Here is a 20457-nt window from a genome sequence, read left to right on the forward strand (position 1 = left end):
GCTGGAAATACTCAGTCAGGATGCACCTACAGACTGGGAAAGATAACAAACATTTCTAATAAAGTCAATTATCTTAAATTTAAATTTTTTCCCACTCTGCAGACAATGTCTGAAATAATATTTTAAACACATTTTCTGTTCTTGTTTCAGATCTCCAGCATATGTAGTATTTGCATCTGGCTTTTATTTTAAAATAGCTTCTGGAATTTGTTTGAAATTTCCTCTATTAATATCCATGGCTGTATTATGAGACTATTTGTCACTTTTTAAATTCTATTTTATATTTCCAGGATTATTTTGTCTCATAATATTTTTTGTTTATTTCCTCTTTCTTTGATATTTTATTTAAATTTTCATACATGCATTAATATCTAGATACAGAAAATATCCCTCATACATCTCAAATCAGTAATACACAGTATTATATCCCCCGACCCATCCCTCCCCTCTCCCAAAATCATAATAGCCCCAGAAACATAAAAAAGAGAAAAAAAGTAAAAGAAAATATATGAGAAAAAGGAAAAAGAGAGAAAGAAAGAAACACATCTGGTTACTGAAGTTAATATATTCAATGACATTTTGTCTTTACAATATTAAACATATATTAATTCCAAGGAGTTGATAAGGTTCCTGATGTTTAGTGGTAGTTTTCATAATGTAATACCTACAATATGCAAATATGAGCACCAAATTTTAAAGAAAATATCATATTTATTTCTTAAACTATATGTAATTTTCTCAAGAGGTATACAACTATGTATTTCAACATGCCATCTATCCATTCCCAAATGTGAATCCAATTTCGATGTTACTGCTATACATTTTCTTGCAACTGTTGATGCAAATTTCACAGATTCCTTTTGAAACATATTTAGTTTCAGAATTAAGAAAAGCATTGGATCTTGAGGAAATTTAACTTTAATTACCCGTTCTAAAAATGCTCTTAATTACACGTGAAACATTTATCTGATAAATCTGATTTCAGTCTATTTAATTTCTGTGGGGTAAGATATAATTGATATAAAAAGTTATATTGAACCAATCTGACATTTATTGTATTTGTCATACTATCATGACACAGTTCCAACCAATTTTCCCACCTTTGTCTACATCTGTGGATTCTTTGTTTTTGTATTGCCTTTTGCAATAATGCATAGATGAAATAAACCTTAATATATTTATTATAATTCAGACTTTCTATTTCACTTCTTTCAGGTAACAAGATAGTTGGACCCAATTTATCTCACAAATACACCTTTATTTGATAACAAAAAAATAGTGTACTTTGTATCCATATTTATTTATCAATTGATCAAATGACATTAAATTTCTCCCTTCAAAACAATCTTCTATTCTAATTTCCTTACTAAATCAAGTATTAAAAAGTTTTGTAAAATAAGACTATTTTGAGTCAATGGCATTTTAGGTATCTCATAATTCCTCATTCCCGTTTCAACATTTACCATATTCCATATATTAATCAAATGTTACAACAGTGGAGTATCCCTATCTTGAATTATTAACCTCATCCCATTTGTATATAAAATCTTCAGGTATTTTTTCCCCTATTTTATCCATCTCTATCTTAATCCACACTAGTTTCTCTCCCTCTTCAAAGAAGGAAGAGAGAAATCTCATTTGTGCTGCTTTATAATATTTTAAAATTTGGAAATTGTAAACCTCCCAATTCAAATTTCCAAGTTAATTTTTCTAATGAAACTCTCAACATTTTGCCTCCTTACATATTTATTCAGATTTTGAAAGAATTTCTGTGGAATAAATAAAGGCAATATTGAAAAAAGATATTGTAACCTAGGAAAAAATATTCAATTTTATACAATTAACTCTTCCCAAATAAAGTTAAATTTTCATCAATTTTAAGTTATAATTCAATTTAAAAATATTTTTTTAAATTATTGTCTATTTGTATCCCTGAACATTTTATTCCATTGAGTGGACATTTAAATAGAGTTTTCCTTTTACACTGTGTAAAATCACTGACAGTAAGAGGCATAATCTCATTTTTATCCCAATTTACTTTGTAGCCAGATACTATTCTGTACTCTTTTAATTTTCAATTTACATAATGAACTTTCTGGTTCCATCAAATAAACTAATCTTATGTTCCTCTCTACCAACTCTGAAGCCTTTAATATCAAGATCAGACCTAATCAATTCTGCCATTGGTTCTAATGCTAAAATAAATAAGACTGGCGACAACGGACAACCTCGTCTACTGCATCTGGTTAATTTAAAAAAGTCAGAGACTTGTCCATTTGTTACCACCTTAGCTTTTGATCCATTATACAGGACTTTAATCCAATTAATAAATGTTTGTCCCAGTCTAAACTTTTCAAGTACTTTAAATAAAAAGCCCCATTCTAATCTATCAAACATTTTTTCTGCATCTAAAGCCATTGCTACACTTATATCTCCTCTTTTCTGTGCCAAGTGAATTACACTCATCAATCTGTTCACATTATCTGCTGACTTTCTTATTTTAACAAATCCAGTTTGATCCATATTTATTAATTTATTTCCTCTTCACAGTTCATTTCTGTTCCTGGAATTCCCAAATTCAAATTGAACTCTGAAACATGTCAATAGAACTGAATTATTAACCAACTCCAAATTTAAAGTACTTACCAATTGCTCAACCCGTTCATAAAAGAGAAACTGTGGAAAAGTGAGTTTGACTGGTTCTACAAAAAACTTGGTTTTCCCATCAGTCAAGTTTTCCAACTCAGCCAAACACAATCGGAAATGATCATATGCATCACACGTAACATCCATTTTTCTCAATGTGAAGTTTAGTCTGAAAATAAATTATAATTTAGTTTTTTTACAAATTCTGATGCTACAGAGCTACTGCTACAATCTTGAAGATGTGCTTTCGTTAAAGTAAAGAAGAATGATCAGAATATGAGAATATGGTTAGTTTCACTCTGACAAGATGTACATTTGCTGATACTGGAAAGATGTGACCATTTTCATTCATGTATTTTTACATAATGAATGGAGGTTTTTTTTTAAAGTTTAAATCAGTACTGAGAAGTCTAGTTGTATGCTTCATTCACTGCTTACCTTATACTTTTTTCTTCATTGGGGAAATTAATCATAGATTGTGTGAATATTTTGCAACCCCTCTGACAAATCTGGACTTGTGAATTTGAGTCTATAATTTTCATTTCTGGGATCAGCAGTAATTTGATTTTGCATTGTATGCTATCCAAGGACAAAGTTCCTAAAGTGAGCAAATTCAATTGTTCTCGTACATCGTTCCAACTCTTTGAGAAAAAGTTATTTTTAATTCCCGCCAAAATTGCACTAGGGATTTCTAAGTACATCTCTTTTGTCTTATGAAAGGTCATCTGACACAGATATTCTCAACCTTTTTTTTGGCTATAGCCCCCTTATGGCTCTGCTCAAAGTTTATGGCTCCCCCCCCACCCCCCTCCCCCAACCTTCTCTGTGAAGCAGTCAAGTTTTGGTTTCTTCTGTATCTCTCCCCTACCTATTACATGAAGAATATTTATGTTAAGTGAGGTGAAAATAAAACAAGATTTTTACTTAAATATGCTGTGGCTCCTGAGTGGTTGGGGGGGAGTGGGGCTGTAGGGCCCCTAATAAGAATGGCTGATCTAACAGACAATAAATCACATTTAATCAAACTTTTAAATTGACATGTGTTGAATGCAGAGTAATTTATATGATGTTAGTGGAACATTGCTATTAATTTCTTGGATCCCCGAAATGAAAAGTGATGAGCTCAAACTCACAAATACAGGCTTTTCAAAGATAGGTTACAAAGCATTCACCCAATTAATTTCCCCAATGAAAAAGAATGACACGATGAGCAGTGAATGAAGGGTAGATCTGGGCTTCCAAAGCACTGGGTTATCCTCAAAAATTTACCTCTATGAAGAATGTTAATAAATGGCAAATACGCTTTGTGCACATTTCATTCTTTGCTCTATCTCGAGCACCATTCTAAGTATTTAAATGCAAGGACTGACAACTACATTCAAGTTTGCTTTTTGAATTAATAAAGACGATGAAAAACAATACATTTAATCTGCATTAATAATCAAGAGTATTCATAAATCCCTGCCATGACACGTTTTACTGCCAGAGTAACTCAGAAACGGTCACTGGAATGAATCCATTGATGCCAGGTTCATTTGATTCTTCGTATTGAGAACCATCCATTAAGAAAAAAATGGTTACGAGTTCTGTAACATGATACCCAAAAACCATGATTCTCAGTGCAATCCACTGCAACACTTTATAATGGACAAATTGTGGTAAAGCATCAAATTGGGAAACAAAGAAATTGTCAAAAAAATTCTGAGAATTCTGGAACAGTTCTAATACATATAATTATTATGTCATGGGCTTGCACAATCATATGCTTTCAGAACATCGAGTGCTTTAACATTTACTAAGCAAATAATAGTGGAAAACACAAAGGTTTTCCCTTAGTTTTTTTTAAATTGTTGCAGGTGTATTGGTACAATGACACATTTAGATATTGTAACTTGTCATTGCATTATAAGTGGTTGATAAAGTTTTGTTGAGCCTGCAACTTAGAAACATCTGACCATTGAAGTACCCAAGTTTTTGATATGCAGTTACATTTATCAAAGTAATGTGAATGATGCTACTGGGATCTTAGATTTTTCTCTCTTGCACAACAGACGGGTTGCTTCACCAAATTGTTAAATTGTTCTGTGAAAATTCAGGCAACACTGCAGATTTTCCCAGCAAGAATGCATTGGATTGACCTGATCTCTGCAGAGCTACATTCTCCACTTAGGTAGGACTTTTGAGAATCCAGAATGAATCCAGTAAAACTACTCAATAATTGAGTATTGAGTATGTTCCTAGAGTCAACCGATGAAGTAGTGTGAAATTTCTATTTTAATTTTACAAGTACTCTGGCCAAGTTTATTCAGAGTGCTGAAGCCCATTTCATTAATCTGTCACTCTATAGCAGAAACAAATGACTCGTCTGCTTAGAAGAAAACTAATCTATCATCTTCTACCAGGTGTGGCTGACTTCCAACTTACAGACTTTTTTCTTTACCCTGACCCACACTAACTTTACTGGCATTCATTTTTATACCAGAATTGGTCCTAAAGTAGACTGTAGCAAACAGTTTTTTTTTTTAAAAGTGAGAAAGAAAAATAAAACTAGAAGCATATGGAGAAAAACTAACGACACTTTGAGATCAGAAAAAGACATTATGAATTCAGAGCGAGGAATTACAAATGAATCAAATGATATGGGAAGAGAATCTAAAAGTGGGGATGTGTCCAGGATTCAATCAGCCTTGATCTGGGTTGCTAATTTATTCCCTATCCTTAATTTCTCCTGATCTGAGTGGTTAGTTAGTACTTTTGAGGGCAGATAAGAATCAACCATATTCCCGTTGGTCTGGCATCTCATCTAAGCCCTGGGATAAAGCGGTTTGCGTTTTACATCCAAAGTTATATTGCAGTTCACTTACTGGCAGTTTTATAACACTTCAGTGGGTTATTAAATTACAGGCTGGTTTCCGCTTTTTCTTTCTCAAACTTCTGTCAAAAAAATGTCATTCCAATCTCCAAAATGTATATGTTACAATACATGCAAATTGCTTCTTACAATTTTCTTTTCTGGACTTACCTTTTCTCCACAGAGAGATATACAGTGCTTGGATTTCTCAAATTACTCAAAACTCGGTAGATTGTCTGAAAAAATGCATCTGTCAAATCATCATCATAGAAAACTGTAATAAAAAGAGCGTTACACATTTATTTAAATGTACAAACCATTTACAATTTAATAGCAACACTAAAATGAACCGAGCTCAAACTCTCCCCCAGCTAGATTGTGATGCAGACAATTTAGTAAACTCCAGGGCAGTCTAGTCCAATGTACAAATACTTCAGTTCACCTTCCATACATCAGAGAGACTGGGTGCAGAATGGGAGATAATTTCGCTGAGCACCTTTCTCTGTCCGCACCAGTGACAGAGGCCCCCCAGTAGCCAACCATTTCAGTTCTGTGTCACACTCCCACAATCACAGGTCTGTCCATGGCCTTGTGTACTATCCCACCAAGACCACCCACAAATTGGAGGAACAACACCTGATCTTCCGTCCAGGCACTCTCCAGCCAGGCTTCACTCCCCCTTTCCTATTCTCCTCCTTTCCCCTCTATTCACCTAGCCATCTTTCCTCCCCTTCTATGCTGCTGTCCCCTCCCACCCTTCTCCACCTAGCACATCCAGCCTTTGCGCCTCCTACTGTTTTGCTCGGATGCCTGCTGACATTTTTCCATACCTTGACGAAAGGCTCTAATCCAAAATGTCGGTTATGTAATTTTACCTTTGCTATATAAAGGACGCCGCTTGACCTGCTGAGCTTCTCCAGGTTTGTATTTTTACTTCAACTACGGTGTCTGAAGAATTTTGTGTTTTACAAAGGGATTTTGGTACTGATCATGTGCAGAGTTAGGCTGGTGAAGAAGGCATGCAGGATGTCTGCTTTCATTTGCCAGGCACTGCATAAAAGTGCAGAGAGCTCTCGTATAACTTGACAACACAGTGGTGCAACTAGTAGAGCTATTGCCTTAGCTCCAGAAACCCAGCTTCAATCCTACCATCAGTGTAGAGTTTGCATGTTCACCCTGTGACTGGGGTTCCTCTAGGTGCTCCAGTTTCATCCCGCATCCCAAAGACGCGAGATGGTGAGTCAGTCGCGAATAAGGCTTGCCAGCGGCTACACTTCATGAGGAGTTTGAGGAGATTTGGTATGTCACCAAAAACTCTCATGTGGAGAGTATTCTATCTGGTTGCATTACTGCCTGGTAGGGAGATGCCAATGCAGAGGACAGGAAAAAAAATCTCCAGAGAGTTGTTAACACGGCCAGCGACAGTTTTCACTCCATCGAGGACATCCTCAAGAGGCGGTGTCTTAAGAAAGCAGCTCTATCCTTCAGGGACCCCCACCACCCAGGCCATGCCCTTTTCATGCTGCTACCATGAGGGAAGAGGAACAGGAGCCTGAAGATGAGCACCCAGAGGCACAGGGACAGCTTCTTCCCCTTTGCCAACAGATTTCTAAATGGGACAATGAACCACAGACACTGCTTCAGTTTATTCTTGCACTATTTATTTTTGAAATGAATATTGGTGCACTGTAATGCTGCCACAGAACAATGTTCGTGACAATAAATCCTGATTCTGAGTTGGTAAATCAAGTGTCCACTGGAATTTGCTCCCTAAAAGAATAGGTGAGGGGATGGGAATCAAGAATAAAGTGGGATTAGTGTAGAACCAGTATAAATGGGTATTTGATGGTTGATATGGACTCTGTGGGTCAAAGGGCCTGATCCCCTGTTGTATGGCTCTAAGAATTAAGTGTATGGAAGGCATCCCAGTCCCTGCTCCTTCATCCAACCTGTACATCACAACCTGCTCTCTCTTACATTGTTAGTTTTCATTTTCCCAGGTTAGTTTCAGTTGTGGAACAAGGGTCAAACCCAACTGGAAGTGGAAGCAGTGGAAACTGAGAAGACGGTGGCGCAATGCTGCTGCTGGCGCACACCTGCAGGGAGTGAATGGAGCAGGGACCCCACCGGGGTCCAGCCACCCAGCCGACTACCCGCACAGGTTTGGAATGGCCTGTTGAGGGAGCTGACAGTGGTTTTATTTGAGATCCTGCAACCTCTGGGTTGCAAGATGGCGGTGCCTATTAATTGGCAGACTCTGGAGAAGCGGAGGACTGGAGCAGGGCACCACAGGTCAGGAAGATCACCCCCATCTGAGAAGGTGAAGAGGAAAAGATGACCCACTGTGACCAAAGAGGTGGACAAGTAAGGAGGGTCTGTGACTGAGGGGCCAGTGAAAACGGCAGGCTGCTGGTGACTCAAGGCGAATAACCCACAGAAATTGTGGGTTTCTGGAGACTGCAGTTGGTAGACTCACGCCGGGCTGCAGACTGCTGGAGACTGGCTCGAACTGGCCAGAAGTGTACCAGGTATCAGAACGGGAATGTGAGGGGGTGCCGAGAGCTCCGAAGGGTCCCTGACCACGTTGGAGGTTCAGATCTGGAACTCAGGTTTGGACTGGACTTTGGGTGGCTGCGGAAGCGCTGGAGGCAAATCTACGGATATTCGGTGACTCTGGAGGGACTCTCTTTTGCTTCTCTTTCTCTGACTAAGTCTGACTGTATGAACTGTAAGAGGAGTTTAGGGTGGTGAATCTATCTGCTTTCCGGCAGGCAAAAAGGAATTTCATGCAATAGGACACTGATTTATTACTATGACAATAAATTGAATCTTGATAAAATAAATAGCTAGTGAACAAATAGTATTTGATGAATGCTATATGCAGTAAGTTGGCACGATGCTTGCATTACCCAGAACTAAGATTGCTTTTTTGGAGGCATTGTAATGTACCTCTGAGATTTTTAAGAAAGTCTAAAAGAATGTCAACATCTCCGAGGATCTGCCCTGGAGCCTCCATGTTGATGCAGTCACGAAGAGGGCTCGCCAATGGCTATACTTTGTGATGTGTTTGAGGAAATCCAGTACGTCACTGAAGACTCTCAAAAACTTCTACAGGTGTATCTTGGAGAGAATTCTGGCTGGTTGCATCACAGAGGTGCCAACGGTCAGGACAAGAAAAAACTTCAGGGTTGTTAACCTGGCCTGTGACTTCACTCCCATCGAGGACATCTACAAGAGGCGGCATCTTAAGAAAGCACCCTCTATCCTCAAGGACCCCCACCACTGTTTCCATTGGGAAAAAGCTATAGGAGCCTAAAGATGAGCACCGTGACGCTGCCGCAAAACAATGAATTTTGTGACTCGTTCATGACAATAAATTCTGATTCTAAATTTTCTGATAAGACACTAAAGATAAAAAAAATCTGCAGCTTTGGTATTTTCATGCTGGCCATTGTACTAGAAGGACCCCTTACCATCAGCAGCAAATCTGTCTGATCATACAACTGAGCCACTTCTTCTGACCAACAGTATGGGTTTTTAGTAGCTGCAGTACAAAGATGATTTAAAATGCATCACAATATCTGAAAACACTGTATTTGAAACTCCTACTTATAAATGATATTTATAATTCTGTATCCAATTTTGCTTTGGAAAAATGAACTATAATTAAAAGTAAACTCAAATCAGACTAGCAATTACTATCAGCAACTTTTCGTGCACTGATATTTAAAATATAAATTCATCAGATGCAGTTTAATTTAAATCATGCTATTAATCAGTAAATTAATAAGCAAAAATAATGAAATAGATTAGCAAGCCTGGTAATGAACTCTAGATAAAGTTAAAGAAATGATTCTACCCGTATATGGCAAAAAGAGGAATTTTAAACTATTTGAAAAACATCTCACAGTACAAGAGAAATTTCAGGGGAGAAAAGAGGAAAATTAACCAGGTTTAGTTAATTGGGTGGATATAATGGTACAAATGAACGTGTAGAAGAGGCTCACAAAGGGAATTTATGGAATGCTGGACGGAATAGTAATAGCACCAATTGCAGAGCTGGGATGCATAGGAGTTAGAATCAAACAATGTTTAGTGGGTACAGGGTAATATCCACTTCTATAAAGCAAGGTCATGAAACTGTTTAAATATTGAGAATGGAGTGAAGCAAGCTGAGGCCTTGAACTCATCTGCCTTGAGTGAATGAACAGTGTGGAATGTCCTGGCGGGCAAGAAAAAGTTGAGGGTACAAAGCTTAAATTTGTTACAGTGAAAGTTACACAATGTACAATTAATTAAATAAATTTCTTACCCGTGCACAATTCATCTTTCAGCCAGTCGAGCTCTCTGACTTTTATTTCACTTCCTGTTATATAATACGTAGCACAAAATATTACAATTATGAAAATAATCAGACAATTATATACTCCTACGCAATAACTATAAAATTACATGACATGAGCCATTTCTTTCCAAACAGAACCTTCAATTTACCTTAATATAAACCACGATCACAACATTCTCATGAGAAATCACACTCAGGTCAATAAATGTTCATCTCCTCATGTAGGAGATTAGAGAATTTATTCTTTAGCCCCTTTATAAATGATAAAAAATAAAGCCCTTTCTTTAGAATAGCTGCAAAACCCTAATTCAAAAATAACAGCATGACAACAATTATTAATGCCAGGTACTGGTTGGTGCAATACAATTTCCTGCATCGCCTATACCTCACACCAAAAAAATTACATAAAACTAAATCAGAAATTTCAGAAATGTGCTTTAGGTGTAGTGTGGAGATTGGAACCTTTATTCATTCATTATGGCTGTGTACAAAGGTGAGATCCTTCTGGGAGGACCTGGGGGACATTCTGGAAAAAAAAAATACAAAAATGGATTTTCCACAGGATCCAGAATTGTATCTTCGGGAATTATGGAACAAACTGTCCAGATACCAAATTCAGTTTGTGACAGTTTCCTTGTTTGTAGCCAGAAAGTTTATAGCAGTCACATAGAAATCTGACTCCCAACTAAATATTACAAACAAATATGGAAATGCAGAGTTATAGTTCCCTGGAGAAAATCATGTACAACTTAAGGAGGAAATATGGCACATCTGTTAGGGTATTGGTATGCAGATATAATTATACCCCTACTGAATAAAGGAAATGCAAGCAGTGAAATAGTTGAGATCAATGAAGTGGGTCATGATGGAATTGAACTAGACAGGCCCATAGAGCCCCGAGGAAACGATGATCACAGGAGCAAGCACCGCATCCTGTCATAATTAGATCTTTGCACCATCAAGACAACGAGAAAATACTAAAAGTAGCAGCCCAGAATGCCAAAAAATGTAAGAGTCCTATGAGAGTACATGGTAATAAGGTTTTCTTTTATTTGGATTTAAGTGCAGTTGTGTTGAAGAAAAGAGTTTGGTCTGGTTAAAATAGTTCTTCGGAGTCAGGTTACCAGTCTGCTTTTAGAATCTCGCTACTCTTAAAAATTGTTTTTAAAAGATTAATCAGGCCAATTTTTCTTTGGAGATTTTGAAGGATGCTATGGATTTTGCACAGTCGCTTCTAAAGCTCAACTGTGGTTGGCCAGTTTTCAGAAAGATCTGCCAAGTGCCATACAGGTTGTTCAAATGTCACAGATGAAGAAGGCTGATTAAGAAGATTTGGAAATTAATGTGAACTGAATTGTTCGTGGAATGTTCATTCGGATTAAAATAGAGAAATAATGAGTATTTTTTCCAAAAAATTGAAAAGGCGAGAAGTACTGAGATTCCTTTTTATGTTGCTTTATGGTGTTTCATTGCAATGAGACTACCCCCAGACTAAGCTGTAAAACAAAAAAGTATCCTTCAAGTGTCGCAACTTACAAATGTGTTGACAACAACTGAACAGCATAGAAATTATCTATTTTACTTCACTAATTTAGGTAACTACGGCAGACCTGTAAACCTCAAAAATCACTGACACTCCTCTCTTTCACCATGTTCATTACTAACTACACCAAGAACACCATCCATTACTGCTGTATTGAATCTTCCTGAAAGACAATAAATGCTATTTTAAGTACACTCACTATGCTATTGCCTGAAGAACATGCACTTCAACATGCATTCGATCTGTAATCAATGTAATGTAAACCATCTGAATAGGTGAGCTACTTTTATAGCCTGTCTGCATCTTTCCTCACTAAGCATTCCCAAGCCTAAGTCAACATTTACACAGTACCTGAACCGAGCACATGCCCAAAATCCATTAAGTACACCCCAAAGTGTTTGGGAAGCAAAATCTTAATTGTCCTACGTCATAAGAATTGCAATAAGATCTTCCACAGTTGCTTCAAAATTCGAAAAGTGCAAGAAAACTCAGGTCATAGAGCATCCATAGGAAGTTTACAAAAAAATAAGTCTGAATCCTGCTGTTCTTCCAGGAGGCCATTCCTCTGTATTGAGACAAATGAAATCATCGCGTCTGTACTCAACACTTTATAGCTGATGAAAATAGTCACGTGATATTGTAGTTCATAGCTAAACTTCTACAATTTAAATATTATTTAGAAACTTACTGCTTGGGAAGCAAATAAAATGAGCAATCTGTAAAGCACTTCACCATTTTATTAATTTTAATTTACCTGTTGCTGCATAATCATCTTTGTTTGCAATTATATTTCTTTCGCACATATTCAGTAGATCTTCACCAACATCTAGAAATATAGAAACTCAACTTAAATTTTATATGCTCGTATTTAAATGACAACTGTCTAATTTTAAATAAATATCGGCCACATATGGAGTGGTCTGCTCATTAATCCTGTTTATTGGATTTTTATGGGAATTCATCTAATTTTCCCAGGATGTAAAATATAAGCAATCTTCAGCAAATCTAAGACCCAAGATCTTCCAACAGTGCTCAGCACATCACTAGATTAATGAACTATCAAATTAAATTATTGATACAAATATTAATTAGTTATTTCTGTTTCAGCTGAACCAGTATCTATTGGAGTAGCACCAAGATCATCTTGGGATGAATCATGTTAAAAAAGAACAGGTTTATCCACTTTCTGGGTCTCAGCAGCAAGCTATGTTAATTGACCTTGCCATGAAAAATCATAGAATTTCCTGACTCAAGTTTAAAACTTGCATATTATCCACAGATGTGGTTAAAAATTTCTAACACTGGTACCTCATCATCCAGTGAAAATCAAAACAAAAAATTGTAGATGCATCTGTTAAAGTTGAAGACCCTTTCTCAGATAAAAGAAGCTTGTTAAGCTGCAAGTAGGGTGGGGGAGGAGCTGTGTCTCTGGAGCAAGGAAAATAATTTCTCTTCCCACAGTTGTGGCCTGACCTCCTGAGTGTTGTTACCAGCACTTTCAGCTTTTATCTTATCATCCACTCAGACCAAAATAAGTATCAAATACTAATTCATTAATGTATACTGCAAACAGGGGCAAGCCATTCAATCCTTGCAAATATTCTGTCATTCTCTGTGAAGACAACCATTCCATTGATCTGTCTTTGGTCTATAACCATTTGATTTCATATTATTAAAAAATCTGTTTTCCGGTTTCCTATTTTTAAATGTTTTTTTTTTACACATACAGCACTGTAACAGGCCAATTTGGCCCTCCGAGTCCGTCCTGCCCATTTTATACCCCATTAACCTATACTCCTGTAAGTTTCTGAAGGGTGGGAGAAAATCGGAGCCCCTGGAGAAAACCTACACATTCATGCGGAGAACGTACAAACTCCTTAAAGAGAGTGCAGGATTGGAACCCAGGTCTGGTCCCGATCGCTGGCGTTGCGCTAACTGCTACGCCAACCATGCTGCCTTATTATTTGTTACCATTCACAGCCTTTTGGAGAAGAGTTTCAGATTTACAATATTCTTTTATGGGATGGGGGAGGTAATATTTCTTTATTTCATTAACAAGGGATTAAGTCTCATTTTAGCATTATGTTATCCTGCTCGACCAGATTAAATACTTCCTCCATATCCAATGGACTTTTGTATTTCTGCAAACTTCGAGTGAATAAAAGCCAAATTTATTCTAACCTGTCTTCATATTCTAACTTACTAAGTGCTACTTTCATTTTGATGATCTGTGCTGTGGTCCCTCTAATTATGACCATTATCAGTTTGCTAGATACGTATCATTAAATATAATGCAGTCACCTAAACTTAAAATGCATCCAGCAAGAATGCAATTTATGATATTTATATGACTCTCAGCTTGTGAGTGCAGTGAAACATTTTTTCCAACTGCAATCGTACTGTCTAAAGTTAGTAAAGAGAACTATTTTTGGCACAAACTCCTTGGATGAAAGCAGTGCTGCTTTGTTTGACATGGGATTCAATTCTTTTCAACATTGTGAATGAAATGAAAGAGGAACAAAACAGCAGGCATGTTAATTAAGGGATCTTAGCAGGAGCGGAGCTAAACGCATGACTATCTCCATGTAGGTGTAAGGTTTGAAATCTTTTGAAGTATTATCTAATGAGCTATGCCCACACAAATTACACTTCAGCGAGGAAGTAATTGCCCCCCTCCCCCATTCAGGATGTTCAATAATGATCCATAGATTTTGCCTGTTACCCACAGAGCCTTTGGAGTGGCTGCTGCACAATGATGGCCTTCAATCTTTATTGGATATCCTTCCTTCCAGGCAGGCACCAGAGATCATCACCACTTTGAACATCTGCTCTCTTCAAATAGAAAGTTTCCTCCACAGCAAGCTCTAACAGTTTCTGTAGGTTTATTGGGTTTCCAAGTCTTCAGAATCATCTTAAAGTATTGAAAATTTATTACCTAGTAATCCACTGCACTAGAGAAAATACAGAAATAAAATCACTGTCCCCAACCTCTCCTCTTCCAGTTAGTTCCACTTGAAATAAAAGGAAATAGGAGTATGTGGTATGTGATTTTGTTTTAAAAATACCTACATTTTTACATACCTTATCTACCAAGTCTATAATTACTTCACAGGAAACTTCTGGTGTTCTTTCCTTTCCCATCAGTTATCTAAATATACATTTTCTAACATTCATTTTCAGCACATATGGGCACCATTGTCAGAGCTAGTATTTATTCTCCTTCCCTAAATGATCTTTAGCAGTTGGTGTGGGCTATCTTGAATCCCTTCTCTCGTTGACACAAGCGCTCCCATAGAATTGCTGGAAAGAATTGTTGGAGGGAATCTCAACAATGGTAGTACCATTGAATGTCAATAATAGATCATTAATTTATCCTTTAGTCATTGCCTATCACTTTCGTGGCACAAATTTTGCTTGTGACTTATCAGACCAAGCCTTCGTGTTGCTTTGATCTTCTTGTGTACATCAAAATTTCTGAGAAATTGTGAACAGATTTAAAATTTTAGAAATCTTTAGAAATCTCTCCATTTCAGACTTTATGAAGGAAGCATGTAGTACCTGAAATGGTTCTGCCCAGGATTAGGCCATGAGGATTTATTGCATACATCTCTAGGTACTTCACAACTTGTGACTTCTTTACCTGCTTCCGATGCATTTCTCCAATTCTAGGCAGTTATGCTGACATTGCATTTTTACATAAATACAATGTAAATCATAACACAATTAAAAATAAATTGCAATGCAGCAATTTTAATTAGAAAACATGTTCTCAAACCACTCACCCCATAATGTTGCACCTCTATAAAACTGCTTAGACCACACTTGGAATATTGTGTTCAGCTCTGGTCACCTCATTACAAGAAGGAAATGGAAGCTGTGTAGGGAGTGCAGAGGGGATTTACCAAGATGTTGTTTGGATTGGAGAACACGTCTTATGAAGCAAAGATAACAGAGCTAGGGCATTTTTCTGGAGGGAAAAAGGATAAGAGGTTTACAAGTTGATGAGAGACATAGATAGGGTGGACAGCCAGCATCTTTTCCCCAGTTTGAGAGTAGCGAACACCAGAGGACATCTATGCAAGGTGAGGGGAGGAAAGTTTACAGGAAACATCAGGGGTAAGGTTGTTTATTTTTTTAAAAAGTGCGCAGTGAATGCATTGCCAGGAGCGGTGGTGGAGGCTGGTACAATAGGGATATTTAAAAGACTTTTAGACAGGCACATGGATGCAAGAAAAAATAGTGGGTTATGGGTGTGACGTTTAGCTTGTTGAGTAGCTTTATAAGGGTTGCACAACATCATGGGCCGAAGGGCCTGTACTCTGCTGTAATGTTCTACAATATAGACCATGTGCTTGGTGCTTGTGCAGCTGTTGACATCACAATATCAAAACTTACCTTAATCATGGGTAGTCAATTTCAACAGATCCTGGTCAATTAATTATCCAAACCCATTGTTGTCCTACCTGTGCAATAAACAGTCTTAGCGATAGTTGCCATGACAATGCCAGACATTCCTGTGCCTGCTCCCAACTCCAGAACTGTGCGGTCCCTGAATAGGTAGCTAGTATTTAAAATGTAATCAGCAAGGAGAAAAGCACCACGCCATATCTGCAGATGGGAAGAATGCAATCAAAAATAATCTTTAAAGAACATTTATAAGTTCAACTTTGTAAGATATATACACGTACCTGTTTTCCAACATCTTCTAGTGCAGTCCCCATTGTGTGCTCTGTAAAAGTCCAATAATACAGCATATTGTATTTAACAAGATAAATTATATATGCTATTCAAAGTATGCATAATAACTTTAACTGTGAAAAAGATGCCAGTGTGGCTCTAATGGCAATGGTGTCACCGGTATGGACCCAAGCAGAATGGTGAACAGAGGCATAGCACTCCCCTGACAAGTGCTACCGCCTAGTCCAACGGCTCCCTGCAGCCTGTTAAAGGAGCAGATGGCGTTTTATTTAAAATCCTGCGACTGCGAGGTCTGGGCTCAAGATGATGGTGCCTATGTGTGGCAGGGGTCTCATGGGGTTGCAGACTCTAGAGGGTAGCAGTGACAGAGTGGACTAGTAATGGGGAGAACAACTTACCCCCCTCCCCACACCCGTTGAGGAGAAGCAGAGGAGACAATCCCAAGGGCGGCGACCAGGAGGCAGAGCAATGAGGGGTTTTGTGGCTAAAGGACACACACAAATGATGAACTGTTGGAGACTTGTGTGGACAAGGAACCCACTGCTAGCGACGAGGTCAAAAAACTTACACCAGGTGGGCTGCTGGTGACTAGCTCATGAGACTAGGGAGAATATGTAGGGCAAGAATGGGTCCCAAAGGGCCCTGGATGGTGAAGTCTTCCTCATCGTGTTGCGAGTTTGCATCTGGGCTCTGGTTGACAGTGGTTTGGACTGAAATGGAGTCTTGTCTGACTGCAGAGGCTGCAGGAGCACTGGAGGCAAATCCACAGATACTTAGCAGATGACTCTGGAGGGACTCTCTTTTGCTTTTCTTTCTTAGGTTGCAAGGGGTGCTGGCAATGCTAATGCTGAATCTTTGTCTGCCTTATGGCAGACTAAAGGCAATTTCATGAAATGTTAATTTCTGTTTTAATAACGAGAATAGTTTCTGATTTGACTGTACAGTTCCATTAAAGTGTCTTTCAACTGTAAACTAATATTAAGTCACATATGGAAATATCACATCATTTAATCATGAAGGGTTAAAGAAATAATTTTAAGGAGTGCCTTAAAAGGAGGAAAGAGAGGTGGAAAGGTTTATTTTGGCCACTGAGCTGGAATCAAAGAGTAGAGTAATTAAATTGATGGACAGAAAGAGTTCAGAGTTTTAGGGAATGATCCCTCAAAATATTATATGGCTGGAGGAGATCATGAAGATTGTAAACAAGATGATGAAGGTATTAATAATGAAGTCTAAAGATAATAAGATTTGAATGAGAGCTTCAGGAATGAGTGTACTGATTCAGCATTGGAATCAAGCAATGTGATGAAGGCAGAACTTGCTGTTATCCAAGATAATGTGGATATATGGTCTGAAGGCTATCTCAAGATCAGTTATGATCTGGTTCAGTCTCACACAGTGGTACAAAAGTACCAAAGTGACAGAAATAAACATTTTGCTTATCTTACTAGGTTCTTACAAGCGATGGAACTGGAGCGTGTACCCTTCTTATTTCTGACTTTCTTGAAAAATAGGCTCTGGCACAAAGGTAAAGCTTTTGCTTGTACATAATATCTCCCTCGGAAACAGGGGCTTAATGTTCTACTTTGAGCTCCATTCTGGCAACTGAACAATAGAATGCAGCCTTTAACATCCACTGCAAGTTCTTATTGTGAGAAATGAGTAAAACTAATATGAAAATATGTTTAATGAATATAATAAAGCCAGTATGAATAGGATAAGGGTAGATAATAGAATGTAGGAAGTAAAGTTAGTCTGAATAAGATAAGGGTCAGAAAGTTCCGCATATGTAATTAGTAAGCCTTAGACAGAATTAGCAAGTTCTGCATATAAGAGTTAGTAACCCCTGAGGGTTGGGAAGGTGTGAATAAGGACAAAGGCAGGTGAATAAGGACAATGACATGATGGGACACACCCCCTGGTCCTCCAAGTTCACAGAAACAGGACGTAGGCAGACAGGATTGCCTAATGCCAAACTTATCCAGGAGGCAGAAGAATGTTAGAGGGGGGGAGGGTACCTCTACACTGAAATGAACTGTATAAAAGTTGGGTGAGCCCCAGTATGTGTGTGTGAGGTCTTTGCCCTCAGACAGCTCCAAGAAAAGTGCAGAGAACAAAACAAAGGGCTCTACATCACCTTTGTTGACCTCACCAAAGCCTTCGACACCGTGAGCAGGAAAGGGCTTTGGCAAATACTAGAGCGCATCGGATGTCCCCCAAAGTTCCTCAACATGATTATCCAACTGCACGAAAACCAACAAGGTCGGGTCAGATACAGCAATGAGCTCTCTGAACCCTTCTCCATTAACAATGGCGTGAAGCAAGGCTGTGTTCTCGCACCAACCCTCTTTTCAATCTTCTTCAGCATGATGCTGAACCAAGCCATGAAAGACCCCAACAATGAAGACGCTGTTTACATCCGGTACCGCACGGATGGCAGTCTCTTCAATCTGAGGCGCCTGCACGCTCACACCAAGACACAAGAGAAACTTGTCCGTGAACTACTCTTTGCAGACGATGCCGCTCTAGTTGCCCATTCAGAGCCAGCTCTTCAGCGCTTGACGTCCTGCTTTGCGGAAACTGCCAAAATGTTTGGCCTGGAAGTCAGCCTGAAGAAAACTGAGGTCCTCCATCAGCCAGCTCCCCACCATGACTACCAGCCCCCCCACATCTCCATCGGGCACACAAAACTCAAAACGGTCAACCAGTTTACCTATCTCGGCTGCACCATTTCATCAGATGCAAGGATCGACAATGAGATAGACAACAGACTCGCCAAGGCAAATAGCGCCTTTGGAAGACTACACAAAAGAGTCTGGAAAAACAACCAACTGAAAAACCTCACAAAGATAAGCGTATACAGAGCCGTTGTCATACCCACACTCCTGTTCGGCTCCGAATCATGGGTCCTCTACCGGCATCACCTACGACTCCTAGAACGCTTCCACCAGCGTTGTCTCCGCTCCATCCTCAACATCCATTGGAGCGCTTTCATCCCTAACGTCGAAGTACTCAAGATGGCAGAGGTCGACAGCATCGAGTCCACGCTGCTGAAGATCCAGCTGCGCTGGGTGGGTCACGTCTCCAGAATGGAGGACCATCGCCTTCCCAAGATCGTGTTATATGGCGAGCTCTCCACTGGCCACCGTGACAGAGGTGCACCAAAGAAGAGGTACAAGGACTGCCTAAAGAAATCTCTTGGTGCCTGCCACATTGACCACCGCCAGTGGGCTGATATCGCCTCAAACCGTGCATCTTGGCGCCTCACAGTTTGGCGGGCAGCAACCTCCTTTGAAGAAGACCGCAGAGCCCACCTCACTGACAAAAGGCAAAGGAGGAAAAACCCAACACCCAACCCCAACCAACCAATTTTCCCCTGCAGCCGCTGCAACCGTGTCTGCCTGTCCCGCATTGGACTTGTCAGCCACAAACGAGCCTGCAGCTGACGTGGACTTTTACCCCCTCCATAAATCTTCGTCCGCGAAGCCAAGCCAAAGAAGATTCCCAGGGCAAGGGGAAAGCACCCAACTTTGCATTGTTGTATAATAAATGTTCTTTGTTCTCAATTTTTGTCTCGAGCAATTTCTGTGAAGGTACTTGTTTCTCACATTATCTCTTTCTTTCTTTGGCTTGGCTTCGCGGACGAAGATTTATGGAGGGGGTAAAAAGTCCACGTCAGCTGCAGGCTCGTTTGTGGCTGACCAGTCCAATGCGGGACAGGCAGACACGATTGCAGCGGTTGCAAGGGAAAATTGGTTGGTTGGGGTTGGGTGTTGGGTTTTTCCTCCTTTGCCTTTTGTCAGAGAGGTGGGCTCTGCGGTCTTCTTCAAAGGAGGCTGCTGCCCGCCAAACTGTGAGGCGCCAAGATGCACGGTTTGAGGCGTTATCAGCCCACTGGCGGTGGTCAATGTGGCAGGCACCAAGAGATTTCTTTAGGCAGTCCTTGTACCTTTTCTTTGGTGCACCTCTGTCACGGTGGCCAGTGGAGAGCTCGCCATATAATACGATCTTGGGAAGGCGATGGTCCTCCATTCTGGAGACGTGACCCATCCAGCGCAGCTGGATCTTCAGCAGCGTGGACTCGATGCTGTCGACCTCTGCCATCTCGAGTACCTCGACGTTAGGGGTGTGAGCGCTCCAATGGATGTTGAGGATGGAGCGGAGACAACGCTTATGATTGTAGTTTAATACACAAAATTGCTGGAGAAACTCAAAAGATAGTGCAGTGACCACAGGAAGCAAAGATACATAATCAACATTACAGGCTTGAGCCCTTCGTCTTATAATTGTCACAGTACTGATTCATTGATGCCAAGGATTGACTTGAAGCCTTAACCAGGTAGCCCCCACAACTGGAAATATTCGCCCTCAGGT

General features: G+C 39.3%; 2 protein-coding genes across 4 annotated transcripts in view; one reads left to right on the top strand and one right to left on the bottom strand.

Annotated features, from left to right (window-relative positions):
• The window catches only part of mettl22 (methyltransferase 22, Kin17 lysine), a 44005-nt gene that overhangs the window by 7702 nt on the left and 15846 nt on the right, over positions 1–20457 (bottom strand). The window contains exons 4-9 of one of the 2 annotated variants that reach the window (XM_069905446.1): positions 16074–16114; positions 15849–15993; positions 12140–12211; positions 9810–9863; positions 5669–5771; positions 2647–2815 (exon numbers count right to left, since the gene is read on the bottom strand). In XM_069905446.1, the coding sequence (XP_069761547.1) occupies positions 2647–2815; positions 5669–5771; positions 9810–9863; positions 12140–12211; positions 15849–15993; positions 16074–16114 (584 nt within the window). Of the gene's footprint in view, positions 1–2646; positions 2816–5668; positions 5772–8970; positions 9042–9809; positions 9864–12139; positions 12212–15848; positions 15994–16073; positions 16115–20457 lie in introns of those variants that run through there. The other variant, XM_069905447.1, reaches the window with a different exon arrangement.
• The window catches only part of LOC138746871 (transmembrane protein 114), an 83210-nt gene continuing 67374 nt past the window's right edge, over positions 4622–20457 (top strand). Inside the window, exons 1-2 of one of the 2 annotated variants that reach the window (XM_069905454.1) lie at positions 4622–4816; positions 17535–17611. In XM_069905454.1, the coding sequence (XP_069761555.1) occupies positions 4770–4816; positions 17535–17611 (124 nt within the window). In that variant the 5' untranslated portion in view covers positions 4622–4769. Of the gene's footprint in view, positions 4817–15890; positions 16055–17534; positions 17612–20457 lie in introns of those variants that run through there. The other variant, XM_069905455.1, reaches the window with a different exon arrangement.

Source organism: Narcine bancroftii, chromosome 12 (assembly GCF_036971445.1).
Source record: "Narcine bancroftii isolate sNarBan1 chromosome 12, sNarBan1.hap1, whole genome shotgun sequence".
Taxonomy (NCBI): domain Eukaryota; kingdom Metazoa; phylum Chordata; class Chondrichthyes; order Torpediniformes; family Narcinidae; genus Narcine; species Narcine bancroftii.